The 18,002-nt window shown below is 40.4% G+C and overlaps 1 protein-coding gene across 3 annotated transcripts in view; it reads right to left on the minus strand.

Moving 5' to 3' along the window:
- Positions 1 to 18,002, minus strand: part of LOC126381789 (ATP-binding cassette sub-family C member 4-like) — a 32,297-nt gene that overhangs the window by 5,624 nt on the left and 8,671 nt on the right. For 2 of the 3 annotated variants that reach the window (XM_050031269.1, XM_050031268.1), the window contains exons 5-19: positions 10,915 to 11,122; positions 9,214 to 9,436; positions 8,561 to 8,717; positions 6,971 to 7,173; positions 6,328 to 6,573; positions 5,912 to 6,080; positions 5,299 to 5,441; positions 4,679 to 4,831; positions 4,171 to 4,364; positions 3,707 to 3,901; positions 3,142 to 3,350; positions 2,523 to 2,695; positions 1,808 to 2,034; positions 910 to 1,060; positions 145 to 271 (exon numbers count right to left, since the gene is read on the minus strand). In XM_050031269.1, coding sequence (XP_049887226.1) covers positions 145 to 271; positions 910 to 1,060; positions 1,808 to 2,034; positions 2,523 to 2,695; positions 3,142 to 3,350; positions 3,707 to 3,901; positions 4,171 to 4,364; positions 4,679 to 4,831; positions 5,299 to 5,441; positions 5,912 to 6,080; positions 6,328 to 6,573; positions 6,971 to 7,173; positions 8,561 to 8,717; positions 9,214 to 9,436; positions 10,915 to 11,122 — 2,778 coding nt within the window. Of the gene's footprint in view, positions 1 to 144; positions 272 to 909; positions 1,061 to 1,807; positions 2,035 to 2,522; positions 2,696 to 3,141; positions 3,351 to 3,706; positions 3,902 to 4,170; positions 4,365 to 4,678; positions 4,832 to 5,298; positions 5,442 to 5,911; positions 6,081 to 6,327; positions 6,574 to 6,970; positions 7,174 to 8,560; positions 8,718 to 9,213; positions 9,437 to 10,006; positions 10,110 to 10,914; positions 11,123 to 18,002 lie in introns of those variants that run through there. The other variant, XM_050031270.1, reaches the window with a different exon arrangement.

Here is an 18,002-nt window from a genome sequence, read left to right on the forward strand (position 1 = left end):
TGTAGGTATTGTAAGTGAAAGACGGCAATAATTTAAGAGCTGCCAAACGAAAATTAAAAGCTTAAAAGTACCCTCCGGTACTAGGAAAATAATCCTCCCTTGTAAAAGATCTTAAATTTTCTTTTTATGTATTGTAACACTTACCAAGCAGAACTGTGCAGGTCCTGATGGTTGTCGAATTCGCGTATGAGCACCTCTTGTGCGCCAAACGCTCGGATAGTGGTAATGCCTTGTAGGGAGGCGTTCAGGTGAGAGAACACAGGACTGCGCGCTGCGAACATACGTCATCACTGTACTACTTGCTATGCCTTGTTTACACGTAACGTGTGCAGTGACCAAGTAGTGACACTTCTACGAAATCTCCATATGAACCGAGTACAGTCATGAGCAATATAATGTACCCACTTTAGGACTCTGTCGCACTAACATAATTTGACATTTAGTGAGACTTACAGTGCAATATGTCAAAAAACATCATGTGACATGGTACCAAAGTGTGTGCATAGATGCTCGTGACCGTACGTGGCTAGAGGCACTGATTTATTCGGCCAAGTTGGGAATGTCATCAGAGGCAAATCTACAAAAACAAAGGTCAAAAAAGGGCATCTTGTACTCATTACGTGCACTCGAATACATTTTAAACAATTTACAAATTTTAGAGATAACATTACACCATAAAATTAGCTTGAATATTATTCACGCTAGAGGAGAGTTTGATGGTGGTAAAAGTAAAGCATAATTCATTTTATTACTAATTCTCATGAAAGCAGTTGAAATAAAAGATTTATCGTCATTTTTAAGCTAAGGTATTAATTCTTTAAATGTATATATTTTTTTATTCTGCAATAGCAAGTGTATGAGCAGAAGCAACGTTCACTAAAAAGGCGGTGCGCCTCAGAGATGACTCACTCACACCCTCGAGGCGCTTGATGGTGCGCGAGGTGGCCAGGTAGAAGATGCGCAGCCCGTAGAACACCACGCCTATAGCCACTGTCGGCACTAGCAGCCAGTAGTTTACTACTGCTACCACCACCACGATACCGATTAGGGAGAGACCGATCTGGAAAAAGATAAACGCGTTTATTACCCTCAATAGTTATCAAAAAAAATTACAAATATATTAGTGTTTTTTAATTATTTTTAACTACTTTTAATTTCAGTAAAGACAGTGGCTAATTTTATTTTGTTGTTATACCCGTCATTTTCTTATACGCCGAAAAGGAAAGGGACGGATGATTGACAACTGTTAATTTTACAATGAAAGGATGACCCGGACAAGTAAAATAGGCATCTCGCTCATATGCAATCCGTTTGACGTGTGCTGCCAACTTAATTTTGTCGGGTTATTGGCCAATATAAAATTTTGTAAGGGGTTTTTAAAATTCTGCCTAAAATTGACGTGTGTTCCATAAATTTTATACCTGTCGATAACCCGTCCCTTTCCTTTTCGGCGGATCAGAAATGACAGGTATGACTTAAAATAAACTTAGATGGTGTGTACCGGAATCAGCACCGATGAAGGAATAAAATATTGAGTAAATTTTTATTTTTCCTTTTTATTTCACTGTAATATTGCAATTTGACATTTGCGCATATAAAAGTAAGTGCGCAATGCAAACAAATGTCAAATAGCAATATTGCTTTCTTAGATGAATTGCTTCGATGTGGCGATTTTAACCCTCCAGGTCCACCAAGCGATCCGTCTCACTGTAAGAATGCTTTCTACTGAAAACAATTACTAATGAGAAACGAACAAGCATCTTCCAAAACTTTGTTAATCGAATGTGGTTTTACTCTACGACCTTACCTGCAGGACATCCAACAAAGCCGAAGGCAACACTTCATCAACAGCGCCCATGTCCTTAGAGAATCTGTTGAGGATCCGGCCAGAAGGGTTGACGTGGAAGAAGCGCATCGGCGCACGAGTGATCGCCGCGAACATATTGTTGTGCAGCCGGGTCGACGCGCGCATCGCCATTGAGAAGAACATGAACGAACGGAGCAAGGATACGATTACTAGCGCGATCACCATGCCTGGAATTCAATTTTTATCATAATAAGTACGCACACTCCGGACACTCTATGCAAAAATATATATAATATACAATACAACAGACATATATATAGTCAGAGGGGGTCACTCCTAGATCTGCGTCTTACCTGGTCCAACGCCTGTCAGTGACTGTGCAACGGGCAATGCCGCTAGTGTAGTTGTTTGGACCAGGTCAGATTCAGAACACTTAAACGCCTAGTTGAACGCGACGAAGTTACGTATGTTTCTAATCATGAGTATGGATTTTATTTTTATTTTATAACAATGCAATGTAATTTTGGACAAAACATTTTTGTAATATATATATAATACACAATCACCTGATTGTCCAAAAGTAAGATGAAGAAGGCTGATCACCTGATCAGCCTGTAGTGCCCTAACTAAACTAGGGATCACAAAGTGATTTTTGCAAAACGCTCAACCACTGGACCACGGAGAACGTTAGCAGTCTACTTAGTAGTCTACTGACCTGAATAAATATATATGCACTGGTATCGCGTGAGACCGGATCCGAGGTAGACGGCGTCGTCTATGAGGGCGTCGGTAACGTTGCCTACAGACTCCAGGGGACCGTGGGTCGTGTTGTCACCCGTCCTCAACGCATTTATAACACGGTTAGGGTTCTCTTCTTCCAGGTTCACCCTGTAATGTAAGAAACATTGTGTTAATTTTCTTTTTCTAAACTGGTTATCGTTGGTTACTAAGATGCCAGTTATTAATGACATTATTCGTAACTTAAAAACACTATAATTCAAGCGTTTAGTGTCATTTAGTTGCTACGGAGGACAACTGTCTATGTAGTAGAGAAAGTTTTATGTTTTTTGCAACAGTAAGGGATGTAAACTTTGCTTTCTTCTGGGTTCAATTTCTGATTTCCAACGAACTTTTCTTAATTATCAAAGATACAACTTAAAGAGGCAATAACTTTAAGAGGTTAGGCAGTCTCTTCTTTAAAAAAAACCGACGACCCATCAAATCCTCAGGTTAGGTAAGCGGGCCCTGTGAAAACGGGATAACGCTGGAGAAATGACGATGACACTTTAAGAGGCACTTTCAAAAATTCACTCATAACAAGTATCTGTGCTCACCAGTAGCTGGTCCACCAGTCGGAGCCGGAGCCGAGCAGCTGCGCGAGCACAGCCACGCTGCACATCAGCGCCACCAGCAGCGGGTGGCCGGCCGCGCGCAGGTACGCGCCATAAACTGCGCCTGATACCGCGCCCGCTGAACGCAACTCCGCTTCTTCTCGCGTGCCTTCTGGCGGCGCCGTCGCTGTTAGGTTGTCTACTGAACTCACCTGCAAACAAGGGTTAGTTTTGTTAACAACTTCAGTTTTACATCGGCGCGTGTACATGTCTTGACTAGTAAATAGTCAAGACTATACCAACGCCAATTTTTACTTATTTTTATTTATTTTTAATATGGCAATTTGACATGTGCGCAATGCAAACAAATGTCAAATAACAATATTGCTTTTTTAGATTAATTGATTTGATGTGGCCATTTTAACCACCCAGGTGCTTGAATACACACTTTTTATAAAGACTGTTCACGCCTCCGGCGAGGGCTTGTCGAGCTCTCCTGATCGAGCTCCAACAACGTCGCAAGTCCTTCTACTGCAATCTTCATATATATCATCAAGTTTCAACTTACGGAGTGTATGCTCATCTGTCGCTTCCTGAAGCTGCCGTGTAGTGACTCCTCGTCAGTCTGTGCCGTGGTGTCCGGTGGGGGCTTGTCGTCCTCCCCCTCGTCGCGCTCCAATAGTGTAGCGAAGTCCATGCCAGATGCACTTAGGGTCTCGAAGTCACCCGCAGCCGCTATCGTGCCGTTTTTCAGGATTATTATCTGTGGGTCATTGCATGTTGTTTATTGGAGTGTTTCAGTAAAGTTTTGTATCACATGTAGCACAAAATCAAACCGATTGGTGATTGGTGTATGGATTCACCAATAAGAACGCCTAATGATTTGGTGCAGCTTTCCTGAATTCTATTTATACAAAATAATAGTTATAGCTTATTCTGAGCCGAATTTCCAACGGCGTGAAAGGTTTTGTCCGTAAAGTTAAAGCAAATCTTAAGAGTTCCGGCTTAGGCCCAGTAGATTTCCAGCTTTACCTGATCGACGTCTCTAAGGAATTGCAGCTGATGCGTGACGAGCACCCGCGTGGTATTGCGAAGGTAGCCACATAGACAGGACTCGAACAGATGACGGCCCACGTGGGAGTCCACTGCTGATAGCGGGTCATCCAGCAGGTAGATGTCTGCGCGTTTATATACCGCTCGGGCTAAGGAGATTCTGGCACGTTGACCTAGGAAAGAAGGTATTTTTTAAGTCAATGTTCCAGAACACAGGTTTTTTTCTTGTTTCACATTATGAGGCCCCACAAATACTGACGAGTCGACGTCTGTCGCCATGCGCGAGCTGATCGAAACTGATAGACAGTGACTAGACTTCACCCCACTCCTTTTCCCGCCACCTGACGTTGGAGCGCTGCAACTTCACTACAATCGTCCACACTCCGATCACCACTCACTCGTCACTTTCCCGTACTCATGACTAATCATAACGTACTTTCTTTGAAAACAAAAGAATCTTCGAGTATTACAATTATAAAGGCAATACCTCCACTAAGAGAGACGCCTCTCTCTCCGACAACAGTTTTGTCTCCGTGCGGGAACAGTTGGAAGTCGCGGTCGAGCGCACACCGCCGCACCACAGCGTTGTACCTCGGCCGGTCCATCGCCTGCCCGAATAGAATGTTCTGGCGGACGCTGCCTGTAGGAGTAATATTATGTAAAATCTGTATACATTTGTTATACGGAATGTCTTTATTTCTTCAAGGTGTTACAAACGCTGAAATGGAAGACAGCACATTCTTTCGTATCTTTCGAATAGCTTTGGATGGTGAGACTAATCATATATCGGCTATTTTCCTTTGGATATCTTTTATTTTATAATTGCCAATCTTAAATCTTTCCCCATGTAAAGCGGAAAATAAAAACAGGAAAACTCGACAAGCCCAAATCGGAAGACCTACTATACTCTTTTTCTACTATTTCGTTTAGATATGTCGCAACGTATTAAAAAAAACTTAGTGATCAAAAATTTTAGGAACAGAAATGTGTTGTGGCATTCGACGAAACGGTTTACCACGTTGGTCAGACAGAAAGCTCGATGATGCGTGGGTACTTAGTTCATCTTGCGATGGATGTACCTCGTGAGCGTACGTGTAGTTTACATACCAGCAAATAGCCAAGGCTCCTGACTAGCGTAGGAGACGGAGCCTCCAACGTGCAGCGAGCCGGTTTGCAGCGGCAGCTCGCGCAGTAACACGTGCAGCAACGACGACTTGCCCGCGCCCACTGGGCCTATCACTGCGATCATCCTGCATAATATACATTATGACATTTAATTCCCAGTACATTGGAAGGTTAGATTGATAGTTTCTATATAGAGAAGAAGAAGAGAACCTTCCTGTTAGGTAAGCGGACCCCTTAATAAAAATGATACTGGTGATGGTGCTGGATTTCGCCAACTAGTGCCATAGGCACAAAGAATTAAGATATATAAGATGCCTATTTAAAGAACTAATACTCGATACTGATCCTGAATTTAGTAATTTCTATTAGTTTCTGGAAACTGCATTTGGTCTGGTATTCTCTTCAGATGACAGATACTTCATTAAAAAACTAGTGCCCAATTTTCGGGCATCAATTTTAAATAAACGCTGAGGCAATGACAAATGAGCCAGATTTTAGATTAAATATATCCCGTTTCAAATTTTCATTTCAACAAATACGTTCCAACACAAATAAAGTACAATGTTTAACGATAAAAATGCGTCCTATAACTTACTTGCCAGGTTTGATGGTGAGTGATAGATCAGTGAGCGTGTTTTCCGAGTGCGTGGCGACCCATTTGGCCGTAGCGTGGCGCAGGCGCACGGAGCGCGCGTCCGCCCCACTCGCTGCTAGTTCTTCGTTGTCCTCCTCACCTGATTCTAGAGGGGCTAGCATCGCTTTACCTGTGGATTAGAAAGCAAGAATAGTTGTTTAGAATAGATTGGAGCATGTTCGTCGCATGCACCCTGAGCGATGGGCGCAGACCGCCACGTGTTGGATGCCTCAATACGAGTATAAGACATCGAAAGAGACAGCGTGCTTGATGCTTACCAGAGGAATTGGCCCGTTTACGCACAAAACAGAGAAAAATGGAGAAGTTTTTGCCCACCACTTAAGAGCCAAAAGTAACGCGTTAATTTAAAGAATTACCATTTCCTTTAGCTTCATCCTCAACGCCATCAGTTGCAGGCTGTTCTTTCTCTAATAATTCTTCTTTCGACTTCTCTGGAAGTTCTTTAATTATAGGTTCCTTCTCAGCGTCCAACAGCTGTTTCGGTGGTTTGGTCGATGTCTGAATTTCGGCTAAACCGGGCACGGGTTTGCTTGTGTCTTCGTACAACATGAAATTCTGTAAGCGCTTTATTGAGATCGTCGCTTCTGCTACTTGTGCTATACCTGCAAGGAAACGATATATTGGGTTAGTACCTGTCACTAGTTATGTTTGGACACCACACCACAAGTGTCGCGAAGACATAACTGCAGCTCTGCATAATCACAATGCCAGAACAGGCGTGAGTATGTTGTGGTAAATGATTTGATACGACAGCTACTTCTTGGCCGATATTTCTGATTAGGGACGCATTCATTCAGGCATTTTTTACAGCTGGGATTTCTTCGTGGACGCTTGTACGATTGTGTTGTAACTTGTACCACTTACCATGTGAGAGAAACAATAAATCAGACAACTTTTGGCCAAAGGGAAGGACAAATCAGAAAATTGCTTCGGAACTTAAGCGTCTTCGGCATAGATGCATATAATTACTTAGCAAAGTTTTTGCAAACAGTTCCTTACCTTGGGGGAAAAACACGGTCATGGTTTGTCGCAGTATGTTGTAGAAGCTGGTGACAACAAACACCTGCTTGGCGCTGATCACGTTGTTGACCAGCACGTACGCCAGGATCGAGCAGAACAGGCAGATGCGCGTCGTGAACATTATGAACGACGTCAACACGCCGCGGATGTATGACGTCGCGCGGATTTGTTTGATTTCGTGTCTGTTGAAGGGTTAAGGTAACCAATTAATAAATTGGTTATAATTTTACAATTACACGTAACCTTTTCTCCGCTTTCGAGGAAACCAGGACTTTTCTTTGAGAACTGGATCTCCCAAATAATAAAAGCGTGCGTTTATAAGTTATACACATTTCCAATTAAAAATTGCAATTCATGTGACTCTGATATCCTATTAGAAATTACGGATATCACTTTACGTGCCATCTCCCTAGCATCATCCCGTTTTTCACAGGGTCCGCTTACATAACCTGAAGATTTGGTAAGTCCGGCTTTTTTACAGAAGTGATTGTCTGTCTGACCTCCCAACCCGCGAAGGGAAATCCTGCCCAATACAGGTTAAGTCACATACCTCCGAAAATGCATTTCTCGGGAATGTATTTTCCTTCACCAAACAAACATGAATTCGGAAACAAATTCAACAATCATTGGATCTGTGCTGGATTCGAACCTGCGACCTCAAAGTGAGAGGCAAGTGTTCTACCAACTGGGCTACCAAGGTCATCACTTTACGTACCATAAATAGTTATTTCAGTCGCAAGTATTTTAATTTGTGTGTATCTAACCCAATTACTTTGGTACAAGTCCTGATACGGCTTCGTGCGAATAATATTTATTCAGCTGCTACGTTGAACCGATCCAAAATTAGACTATTACGTCATAGATAAAATTAGGATTTGTGCAGGAAAAGTTATTTCACCTTGTGGATAGGAAGATATACAGACGAAAATATCGTAAGTGCATAATATGTAAAAACAATCCACGGATATAGCCAATTACTTTTAAGCTAGCATAAAACATTTTTGTAATTTCAATACGTCATACTTACTACAAACACAGTATGCCATACAGATCCTGGCGGACCCGATTTAGTTTGACAACTGCAATAACCTTCCTTCATTTACGACAATTGCCAGACAGAGATAGAAATATTTTCAAAACTGTCACGGAAATTAAATTTAAGCTGGTGTTTGGCAGAATTGGTACCAAAATGTTCTGATAACATGTTGGTCTATTCCATACTCTCCTTTATAACCAAAAAGTACTCCGTGGTCCAGTGGTTAAGCAGGTTCGAATGTCGGTGGGGACAAAACACAAAAATCATTTTGTGTTCCTTAGTTTGGTTAGGACATTACAGGCTAATCACCAGATTGTCCAAAAGTAAGATGATCCGCGTTTCGGAAAGCACATTAAGCCGTTGGTCCCGGTTACTACTTACTAATGTAAGTACGTAGTCGTTACATGAGTCATGTCAGGGGCCTATGGCGGCTCAATAATAATCATGACACCAGGGTTTATGGGGTCGGTAATCCACTTCACAACCCACACGATAGAAGAAGACCAAAAAGTTCAATTTATGTAGTGACTTACTTCCTAGCCTTAGCTACGAGGTCCGCGAAGGGTTTCTCCCAAGTATACATCTTGATGACCTGGATGCCTGAGAGGATCTCGTTCATGAGACGAACACGCTCGTCCGTCCGAAGTGCCGTCTTCAATCGCAACACAGACGTGCGCTTGCCCAGGTAGGCTGGTGGAAAATAAAAATATTAATTAATATTAATAATTATCTTTCCCTAATAGGCGGAGGTATGGCTACCTACCGCATTGGTATAACAGAAAACTCGGTGAGGTGTGGGTACTTTGGCTTAAAACCTCACTAATCAATTCCCTTATCCTCCTTAATAGTCTTTTTTGAACGGAAGAAAATATCATTGATGGTGCCTGTCATTACTTTCTGCATTGTCTTACTTTCTTCATATTTTTCTTGATTTTCATTCATTTGGGTTTGGCTGCCCTAACCCAAGTGAAGATTGAATGACTGAAGGCTTTATTGCACACACATTTACAAGGGACCTAAAGTGGGCAAAAGCAAAACGTTAAAAGCGAACTCTTGCACACAACTTTCCATCTTGCACACATCGTCAGAAGAACTACTTCGGCTTAAAAATGCTTTTGACAGAGATCTTATCACATTACTTTGCGGCTGACGGCCAAGTAAAACCAGAACCTAAACTCTCACTCACCCTGCAGGGGTATGAACGCAAGCATGAAGCCGACACCAACAATGGCGGCCCAGCTGATCTCCTCCCACATGAAATATGTGACGATGACAGTGGCCAGCGGGCCGATCCATAGGTAGTGCAGGAATATGATGGCCACGTCGAAACGGTTCACGTCGTTGGATAGAAGGTTCACCACCTGGCCCACCGTCGTCTCGCCCAACGCCGTTTTTGATAGACGGAGGGACTGGGACAGAAATAAATGATTACTGTACACATATGTGGAACATCGCCTAGAGCGAAAGAGACGAGAGATGATGATGAGATGTCTCGACGAGAGATGATGACGAATACTGAGGGGGATGATTCAGACCATGACTATGAGTTTATATCAAGCGGAATTTTTCATCGCAAAATTAAGGTATTTTTTTTAATAATTTTCAATTCTATACTTCTGCGATAGAAAATTCCACTTGATATTAACTCAGAATAATGAGCTCAATCACTCCCCTCAGTATTTGTTACGATGCCACTTGCACCCTGTACGGGTTCATACAAGTAGCCGTACAAGTAGATAGGGTGTTAGTGACATCGTAACAAATACTGAGGGGGCTGATTCAGACCATGATTCTGAGTTAATACCAAGTGGATTTTCCTGTTCATTCTAATCTGTTACATTTTACAGTTACATATTCTTCTCTATAGCCAACACACAGAGATAGAGACACCGAGGGCGACAGATGCCGTGAGGGTTGCGGGCAGGAGCGGGAGGTTTCGTGAAACCGATCCGCGACGCGTACACACTGTGGCGTCTTACCATAATAGGTACCCATTGGTATGGGTAACAAATAACAACTAGACATTGGTACTTTGATTATGCACAGCACGCAATGTTGACAATACGTCCGTACCGCATGGGCGTTAAGCTAATACTGAGTTGACAGCGCTGCCCCCACCCCACTCAGCGTGCATTATATTGGTCAACACAATTACGCATTAAAAATAAAAACTAGAATGTTACAAGACATCCCAGCCCGGAACGCTTAAGCTTAAAATGGCTATGAATTATTATTGTCGTTTGTCTATAAGCACTAGAGCTACAATAACGTAAATAATTTCAATTGTACTTATAAGTGCAAAGTTATTCCGCGTTTAGTTCTCAAAAACTTCAGACCTGTACCCATCACTTGTCTCACCGCTGTTTATCAAATTCTAGCTTTGTTTCCAAGGTTTCCATCGAAATGAGCGTTTATAAAAGGAAGGAAAAGACACTAATATTCGCGTAATATGCAATAGCGACTACACTAAACATTATATGCGTGACCTCATTATCAATTATACCTATCGAAGAAATCAATAGTTTAATTTATGAATAATTTCTTTACGATTTAATGCCCTTACGTTATACGATAAGTAAATTAGGCGTAACTTTTTTCATACAAGCTGTGTGTGAATATTATTTGAAAGTATTAATATTTTACCTCGTTGAAGCGTGGGTACTTACTTCATCTTGCGATGCATCTTTGGCTAACCCCAAATGGGAATAAAGTTATGTAAATTTCGCAAACAATGAAAATGGTGGTAAACCTTTTTTGTGTTGTTTTTAAATTGTATACATTACTGGCGGACCCCGCACTAGGAAAACCCTAAATCGCGGAGGTGTTGAACATTCATCCATAAGTTTACATAAACCGTTAATATGAAAATCGGTTCGCTTGGACTTACCTTTCTATATATAAGCGAGCAACAGGCGACCCTGAACTTCATGCCCATGTGAAGGATAGCCATCATATAGGGGTGCACGACGAACACGTTCAGGGCTGAGCAGAGCACCACCGCGCCCGCATACATATACGCTTCATTTTGGTTCACCGAGTCCTGATGAGGAGTGTAATATTCCACTAGCTTCCCCAAAAACACCGGTTGCGCGACCCTGTATAAAATCATATCAGACTTACAATAAGTTTCAAGTCTTCTTCTATCGTGTGGATTGTGTGGTGGATGACTAACCTCATGAACCTTGGTGTCAGGGTTATTATTGAGCCGCCATAAACCCCTGACTTGGCTAATGTAACAACTACGTACTAACATCAGTAAGTAGCAACCGGGACGAACGGCTTAACGTGACTTCCGAAAGACGGATCATCTTATACTTTCGGACAATCGTTACCAAATAGGTTTCGAGTTATCAGCTATATTCATGCGGATGAGGGACTGTCCAATTTAAAATGCAGTTTGATATTATTCTTCTTCTCTCGTGTCGGTTGTGAGATCAATGACTGACCACATCAACCCTGGTGGCAGGGTTACTATTGAGCCACCAAAAGGCCTGACATGGCGTCGGTGATGTCGCTATCCTATCTGAAATTTTTGGCGAATCTGATTTGCACCCTTTGCTATTGTCAATAAGACACAATTTTAGCAAAAAAATGCAGATGATGAGCGGCAGTTTGCAAAGTCACCCACGATAGCTCACGAAATTAAGTAATTAGTAGCAACTGCAACCATAAAAAATACAGGCTAACGTTACGGGGAGCAAAAATTTCATGTGCCAGAAAAAACACTTTAAATCAGACAGTCCAAATTATAATGTTTAATAGAAAATGTGTACTCCAATAATATACAGAGCGTTAGTGACATAGTAACGAATACTGAGGGGGACGATTCGACCATGATTCTGAGTTTATATCAAGTGAAATTTCCAATCGGAAAATTCATGAAAATTTTAGTGGCGTTTTTTTTAATTGTTTTCAGTTCCATACTTTTGCAACGGAAAATTCCACTTGTTGTTAAACTCAGAATCATGTTCTGAATCATCCCTCAAAGTTTTCGTTACGATGCCACTAACACCCTGTACGTATAGTTAAATATGATAAAAATATTCGGAAAACGATAAGGCATTCCGCATAAAAGCCTTCGTAATATCAAGATCAATGTTAACTTCGTATAATGACATAAGTCGTACGCGTTCATTGCAATCGTTCAATGTCAAGTTCGTATGATAACGACTTAGACAAGGGAACTTTTATATTGAATGCCTTAAAAGGGCGTGCACAACGCATGCCTACATTCAGCCTTATGTATATTCTACTGAATCACTTCCTGCTCCCAGTGACATGATACTACGACAAAGGTCGAAGAAAAACATATCTTCCTACAGAGAATATCTATAAACGCTAAACCGTACCATCTAGGTATTCTATTTATAAATAGTAAAAACGTTCCAATGAAATACCAAACAATGAAAGACTAAATCTATCGAAGTCATACTCAAAATTTATTTACGTGTGGAACCAAAACTAATTTTATTTTACCTTCAGAAATAATAGACGAAAATAACAGAGTTCTTTAGATAAATTTACCAGTCCCAGAAAACAATGAAAAACAAACAGCTACATCTAAGGAGTACATCTAGCTAGAACCTACGAATGCGCTCACATCCTACTGGTAATGTTAGACCGGTCACTAAATACTTGGTCCCGTAGATGCGTCAATTGCTTGTGCATGAGCCCACGGTCGGCCTGGAGGAAATAGCCCATGAAGTGGCCCAACATCCGCGGCTGCTGGATTCTGAGGGACAGGAAGAGGAAAGCTCAAGGAAGAGAGAATAGGCTAGCTTCCAACTAGTCAAATCAGTTACTTTTTACTAAACGTCAAAACACGAAATTACACTGATTTTCGTAGAAAAGCTGACTTAGTGATGCTAATTCCTGTAAACACCATCTAATTTTATTTTAAGTTATATCTGTCATTTTGAAAAGGAAAGGGACGGGTAATCGACAAGCATAAAATTTATGGAACACACGTCAATTTCAAGCACAAAACTAAGACAACCGTCTAAAAATTTTACATTGGCCAATAACCCGACAGAATTATTTTGACAGCACACGTCAAACGGTTTGCATATCAGCGAGATACCTTTTTGATTCGCCCGGGTTATCCATTCATTTACTCATTCTTTCTAAGATTAAGAGCTGTCAATCACCCGTCCCTTTCCTTTTCGGTGGGTAAGAAAATGACAGGTATAACTTAAAATAAAATTAAATGGTGTGTACTGGAATTAGCACCATTGATGTTGACGCTTTTTCCCTGACGCGTTGAAGCTGCATAGTTTACTCGTATACAACTTATTGGCTGTTACATTATTGTTCCACGTGTTGCAGTCATCATCATCATCATCATCAGCCCATTAACGACCCCACTGCTTGGGGCACGGGCCTTTGGATGGATAGGGAGAACGGGCCTTAAACCATCACGCGGGCCCAGTGCGGATTGATGGTTATTAACGACTGCTAATGCAGCCGGGACCAACGGCTTAACGTGCCTTCCGAAGCACGGGAGCTCGAGATGAAAACTTTTTTTTGTGGTCACCCATCCTATGACCGGCCTTTGCGAAAGTTGCTTAACTTCAACAATCGAAGACCGAGCGCGTTTACCACTGCGCCACCGAGCTCCTCGAACTCGTATTGCAGTAAATGCTAGTACTGTCTTCTACTAAACTGCCTTCTAAATTACGTGTAGCATCTATTAGTAACAAATAACATTATAGTTTGTAGTAGGTACGTTTGGAGAAATGTTGAATATTTTTTCACATTATTTAGGTATACCTTTACAAACAATACAACGGTACACAATGGATTATCAATCAATTAGATCTACGTGCCGAGAAATGTAAATTGTAAGCTATGTTCATGCGTGAAACACCGTCTAGGTATTTTAATCTAAGATTGATAATTATAAAGATACAGTTTTCTGAGTATTTTCTTTTGTTCTAGGTGACAGTGTACATACGTGGTCTTATCTCTATTTTCTTAAAGCGAACTGCATGTGGGCGCAAAATATAAGAAACCTAGATAATAGAATTGAGTGTTGGACGGCCGAAACCCAAGCGTCGCTGCGTTTTTAACTTAAAACCAGATGGTTCTTTCGACTTGATTCCAAATTCGAAAATCGAAGTATAAAGTAAGCTTCATCTAAATATAGAAAAGGAGAAACTGACTGACTAACACATCAACGCACAGCCTAAACGGCTAAACGTAGGCACTTGAAATTTGGAAGGGACGTAGCTTAGGTACCGTAGAGATGCACTAAGAAAGGAATTCCCACGGGAACGGGAATTAGCGGGAAAATCTTTTTGTATGAAAAATCTAAACCACTTAAGTTAGACGCTTGAAATTTGGCATACAGGTACCTTAGCAAACTTAAAGCTTAGTTGCAACAGAATATTGCAAAATTCCCACGGAAACGGGAGTTAGCGGAAAAAAACATTTGTATGAAAAAATCGAAACCGCGTAAGATAAGATGTTTGCAATCTAGCATGCATGCATACCTTAGTAAATATAAAGTTTAGTTATGGCTGTATTTTGAAAAATGGAAGTTAGCGGGAAAAAAATTGTATGAAAAAATCTAAACTGCATAAGTTACATGCTTGAAATTTGATATGCACTCCCACACACACAAAGATCTCTCTTTTATAACACGCCACGCGGACGAAGTCGCGGGCAGAAGCTAGTGATTTATAATTTAAAACATAGTACTGGTACTAGGAGATAAGCGCGATCAGACGGACAGACAGACACTTTTGTTGCTAAGTGTACGATGTTACTTTGTATACAGTCCCCTCTTATCACAGCGCCAGATTATGCACAGATTTATAGAAAATCCTACGATAAGTGATATCCTCAATGGTACTTGTATTTATCTAATCATAAGTGTGTCATAGCGAAGTAGGTATTAAAGTAGTAGATTGTTATCTGACAACAGCATTATCTTAATTCACTGTTTATATTTAAATATTGATGTTTTCTTAAGATACATTAAGAGATTTCTCATTATCATACTTTTTATTTTGATTTATGGTGTCTGGTGGAACCACTAAATGTTATAGTTATGTCTGGGCTGGAACCTTTGGTTTCCCCGCCCGCAACGATGAATGAAAACTAGTACTATCGAAAAAGTAGTTTCAAACGACATTCATTCATTCATTATACCTATTTAGCAACTTTATTTATATTTATTTACTTTATCAGACAAATTAACAAGTACAAAAAACCAACACCGCGGGATTTTTTTAATACCTACAAAAGTGCTATCTATAATAGTCAACTAGCAAACTTTAGGTATTAGCGCCCGAATATCCGATCACTAATTATAATTCTATTTTCCTTAAAAAGTCATGTTTAAAAAGTCAGTAGAGTGTGAAGTAAAATAAAAACATATCACAAAGCAAATAACTGCACTGATATGAGTACAAAGCAAACAGATATCATAACAATCTTCAAAGTTCTTTGCCACTGTTTGTCGGTTGATTGGAACGCTGGAAACATCTTGTTACTTGTATGTGTATGAGTGTTGTGTGTAACAATATGATTGTCACTCGTTTGTCGAGCACAATGAGAACAACAGGAAGAGCAATTGATATAAACGGAGAGATCTGACTCATTTCAATACCCCACCGAGCCAATGCACAAAGAGTTGTACTTAATAATATTTACTTTAAGAACTCGCATGCAGCTGAAATCGCATGAAATATCGACCGGTTACATAACATTCACTTCCGCACCTTATTTAGAAATTCAAGAGACTATCAGTGTTACTACAAAACAAAGACTAAAAGATAAACCGTATACGAAAGAAGTCCCGAAGGCCGCGGCGCTACTGTCGCAGATTCTGCATAGTTATTATGACTTGTCAAGCTAGTTTCATTAAAATCCGCCGACTTCTTTCGTGGCGCGAAATACTATTTCAAACCTACTTTATTTTTAGTTCGTGTTTTTAACACTGAAAGTGTCGACAAACTAACAATTATTATTCTCTTGTATCGTGAATATAACAAAACTGAACTTAGATAAAGATGTGTATTTATAAAAAACAATACAAAATCCATGAAACATCCTGCTTGATCACAAGCGACTTCTAAGCGAATATACTTACATAATCAAGTTAATTCGATTAGAATTATGCTAAGAAAAGAATATCTTCTCACGAACAATAGAATGGAAGGCTGTTTAAAAAATTTTCAACACATTACGAGCAACGCTAAGAGTTTCGCAATTAATATGGAATTTATAAGCACTTATAAGCAGGCCTAACTTATAATTATCCTGCAGGCGCCATCTAATTTGATTTAAGTTATACCTGTCATTTTCTTATCCGTTGAAAAAAAAAATGGAACGGTTAATCGACAGGCATAAAAATTGTGGAATACATGTCAATTTTAAGCAGAAATCTAAAACAACCGTCTTTTTACATCGAATTTTACATCGGCCAATAACCCGACAGAATTAAGTAGACAGCGCGTCAAACGGATTCCACACCAGCGAGATGCCATTTTTTTCGCACGGGTTATTCATTCATTTTAAAATTAACTTTTCGGCGGATAAGAAAATGACGGGTATAACTTAAAATAAAATTAAGAGGTATCTGCAGGAATCGAGGCAATGATCTTAAGATTGATAATCTTTACCTAGTACACACCTATACTACCTATACTATAATTACTAATTATCGTGATTATTCCCACGTGCACGTACTCGTTTATCTATACCATTGTAATCCGGTAGAAAAGCTTACGTACTGTGTACATAAATAGACAAGTACTATATCCATACACACAATCCATACACATGCGAAGTATAACATTTCAATCTAAAGCGGACTAGAAGTCCAAACATACCCGAGAGGTGACAACGAAGCCAATGCGCTAATTATTTAACTTTACTGACTTAAATGGATGAAGCGGACCACATGTCTACATGCTTAAATATTTATACACATACATACATAAACTCACGCCTATTTCCCACCGCGGTAAGCAGAGACTGGAATTCCATTTGCTGCGATCCTAACATACTTCTCTTGTTTCCTCCACATTCATCAATCGTTTCATACACGCACGAACATTTTCTAAGGATATCTCCAATTTGGTGAATGTACGTCCTTGTAGATCTTTCTCAAAGTAATAAGTGTGGTAACATAAATAGCCCATACACGTCCACTGCTGAGCACAGGCCCTCAATCATCTGGAAGCGGTATGGAACATACAGAAAAGCGTAAAAGGTAAATGTTTACATTAATTTATTGACAAAGTTTTGTCTCCGCTATCACTCCGCAGACGTGCACTGACCCTTACTTGATTTAACATTGCAATGTTGTCTGCGTTGTGCGCTTAGCTTAAAGGACGTAGGTTAAGTATTTCGCAATATTACGCCACGCGGTTTATCGACAGGTGAGCGCCCGCACTCGGACGAACGGTCCACCAATCGTTCTGGTCAAGTCTCTTATTTGACCTATAATAGCGAAACTCATTACCCTACAGTGACAGATAAAAAACAATATATATCGCCGACAGCATTGACCGTGAATTAGACACGGCCAAGGTTACTCATCCGTTCTTACGTAGACATTGTATCACCCTTATTACTTCTGCTTAAGGTTTACGTAATACGAATAATGGTGTTTTTGTGCTGTTAAAAAAATTGTTACTGAGGACCGTCTGACGTCGCAATAGGTATGATAATAGTTTGCTTCGCGGGTTCTTTCTGGGTAACGAGAGATGGGTTTTATTTTGGTTTCCGAAATAGAGGTCATTGGCGTGTTACATAAGGTTATTAGTGAGAAATGTGCAGGTACATTGTAATACAGTATTCAGACGTCATGCCTGTCATTTATCGGCAGAGTTATACCTATTAAGTCAGTGTCACAGACTATAGCATAAGTACTAACTAATCAAGCTAGTTACACCGTTTATATTATGCTTATTATTACTTCAATGAGAAACTCTCAAGGCTACGTTCCCCCGAAGAAATACCTAT

The sequence above is a fragment of the Pectinophora gossypiella genome, chromosome 3, assembly GCF_024362695.1.
Source record: "Pectinophora gossypiella chromosome 3, ilPecGoss1.1, whole genome shotgun sequence".
NCBI classification, from domain to species: domain Eukaryota; kingdom Metazoa; phylum Arthropoda; class Insecta; order Lepidoptera; family Gelechiidae; genus Pectinophora; species Pectinophora gossypiella.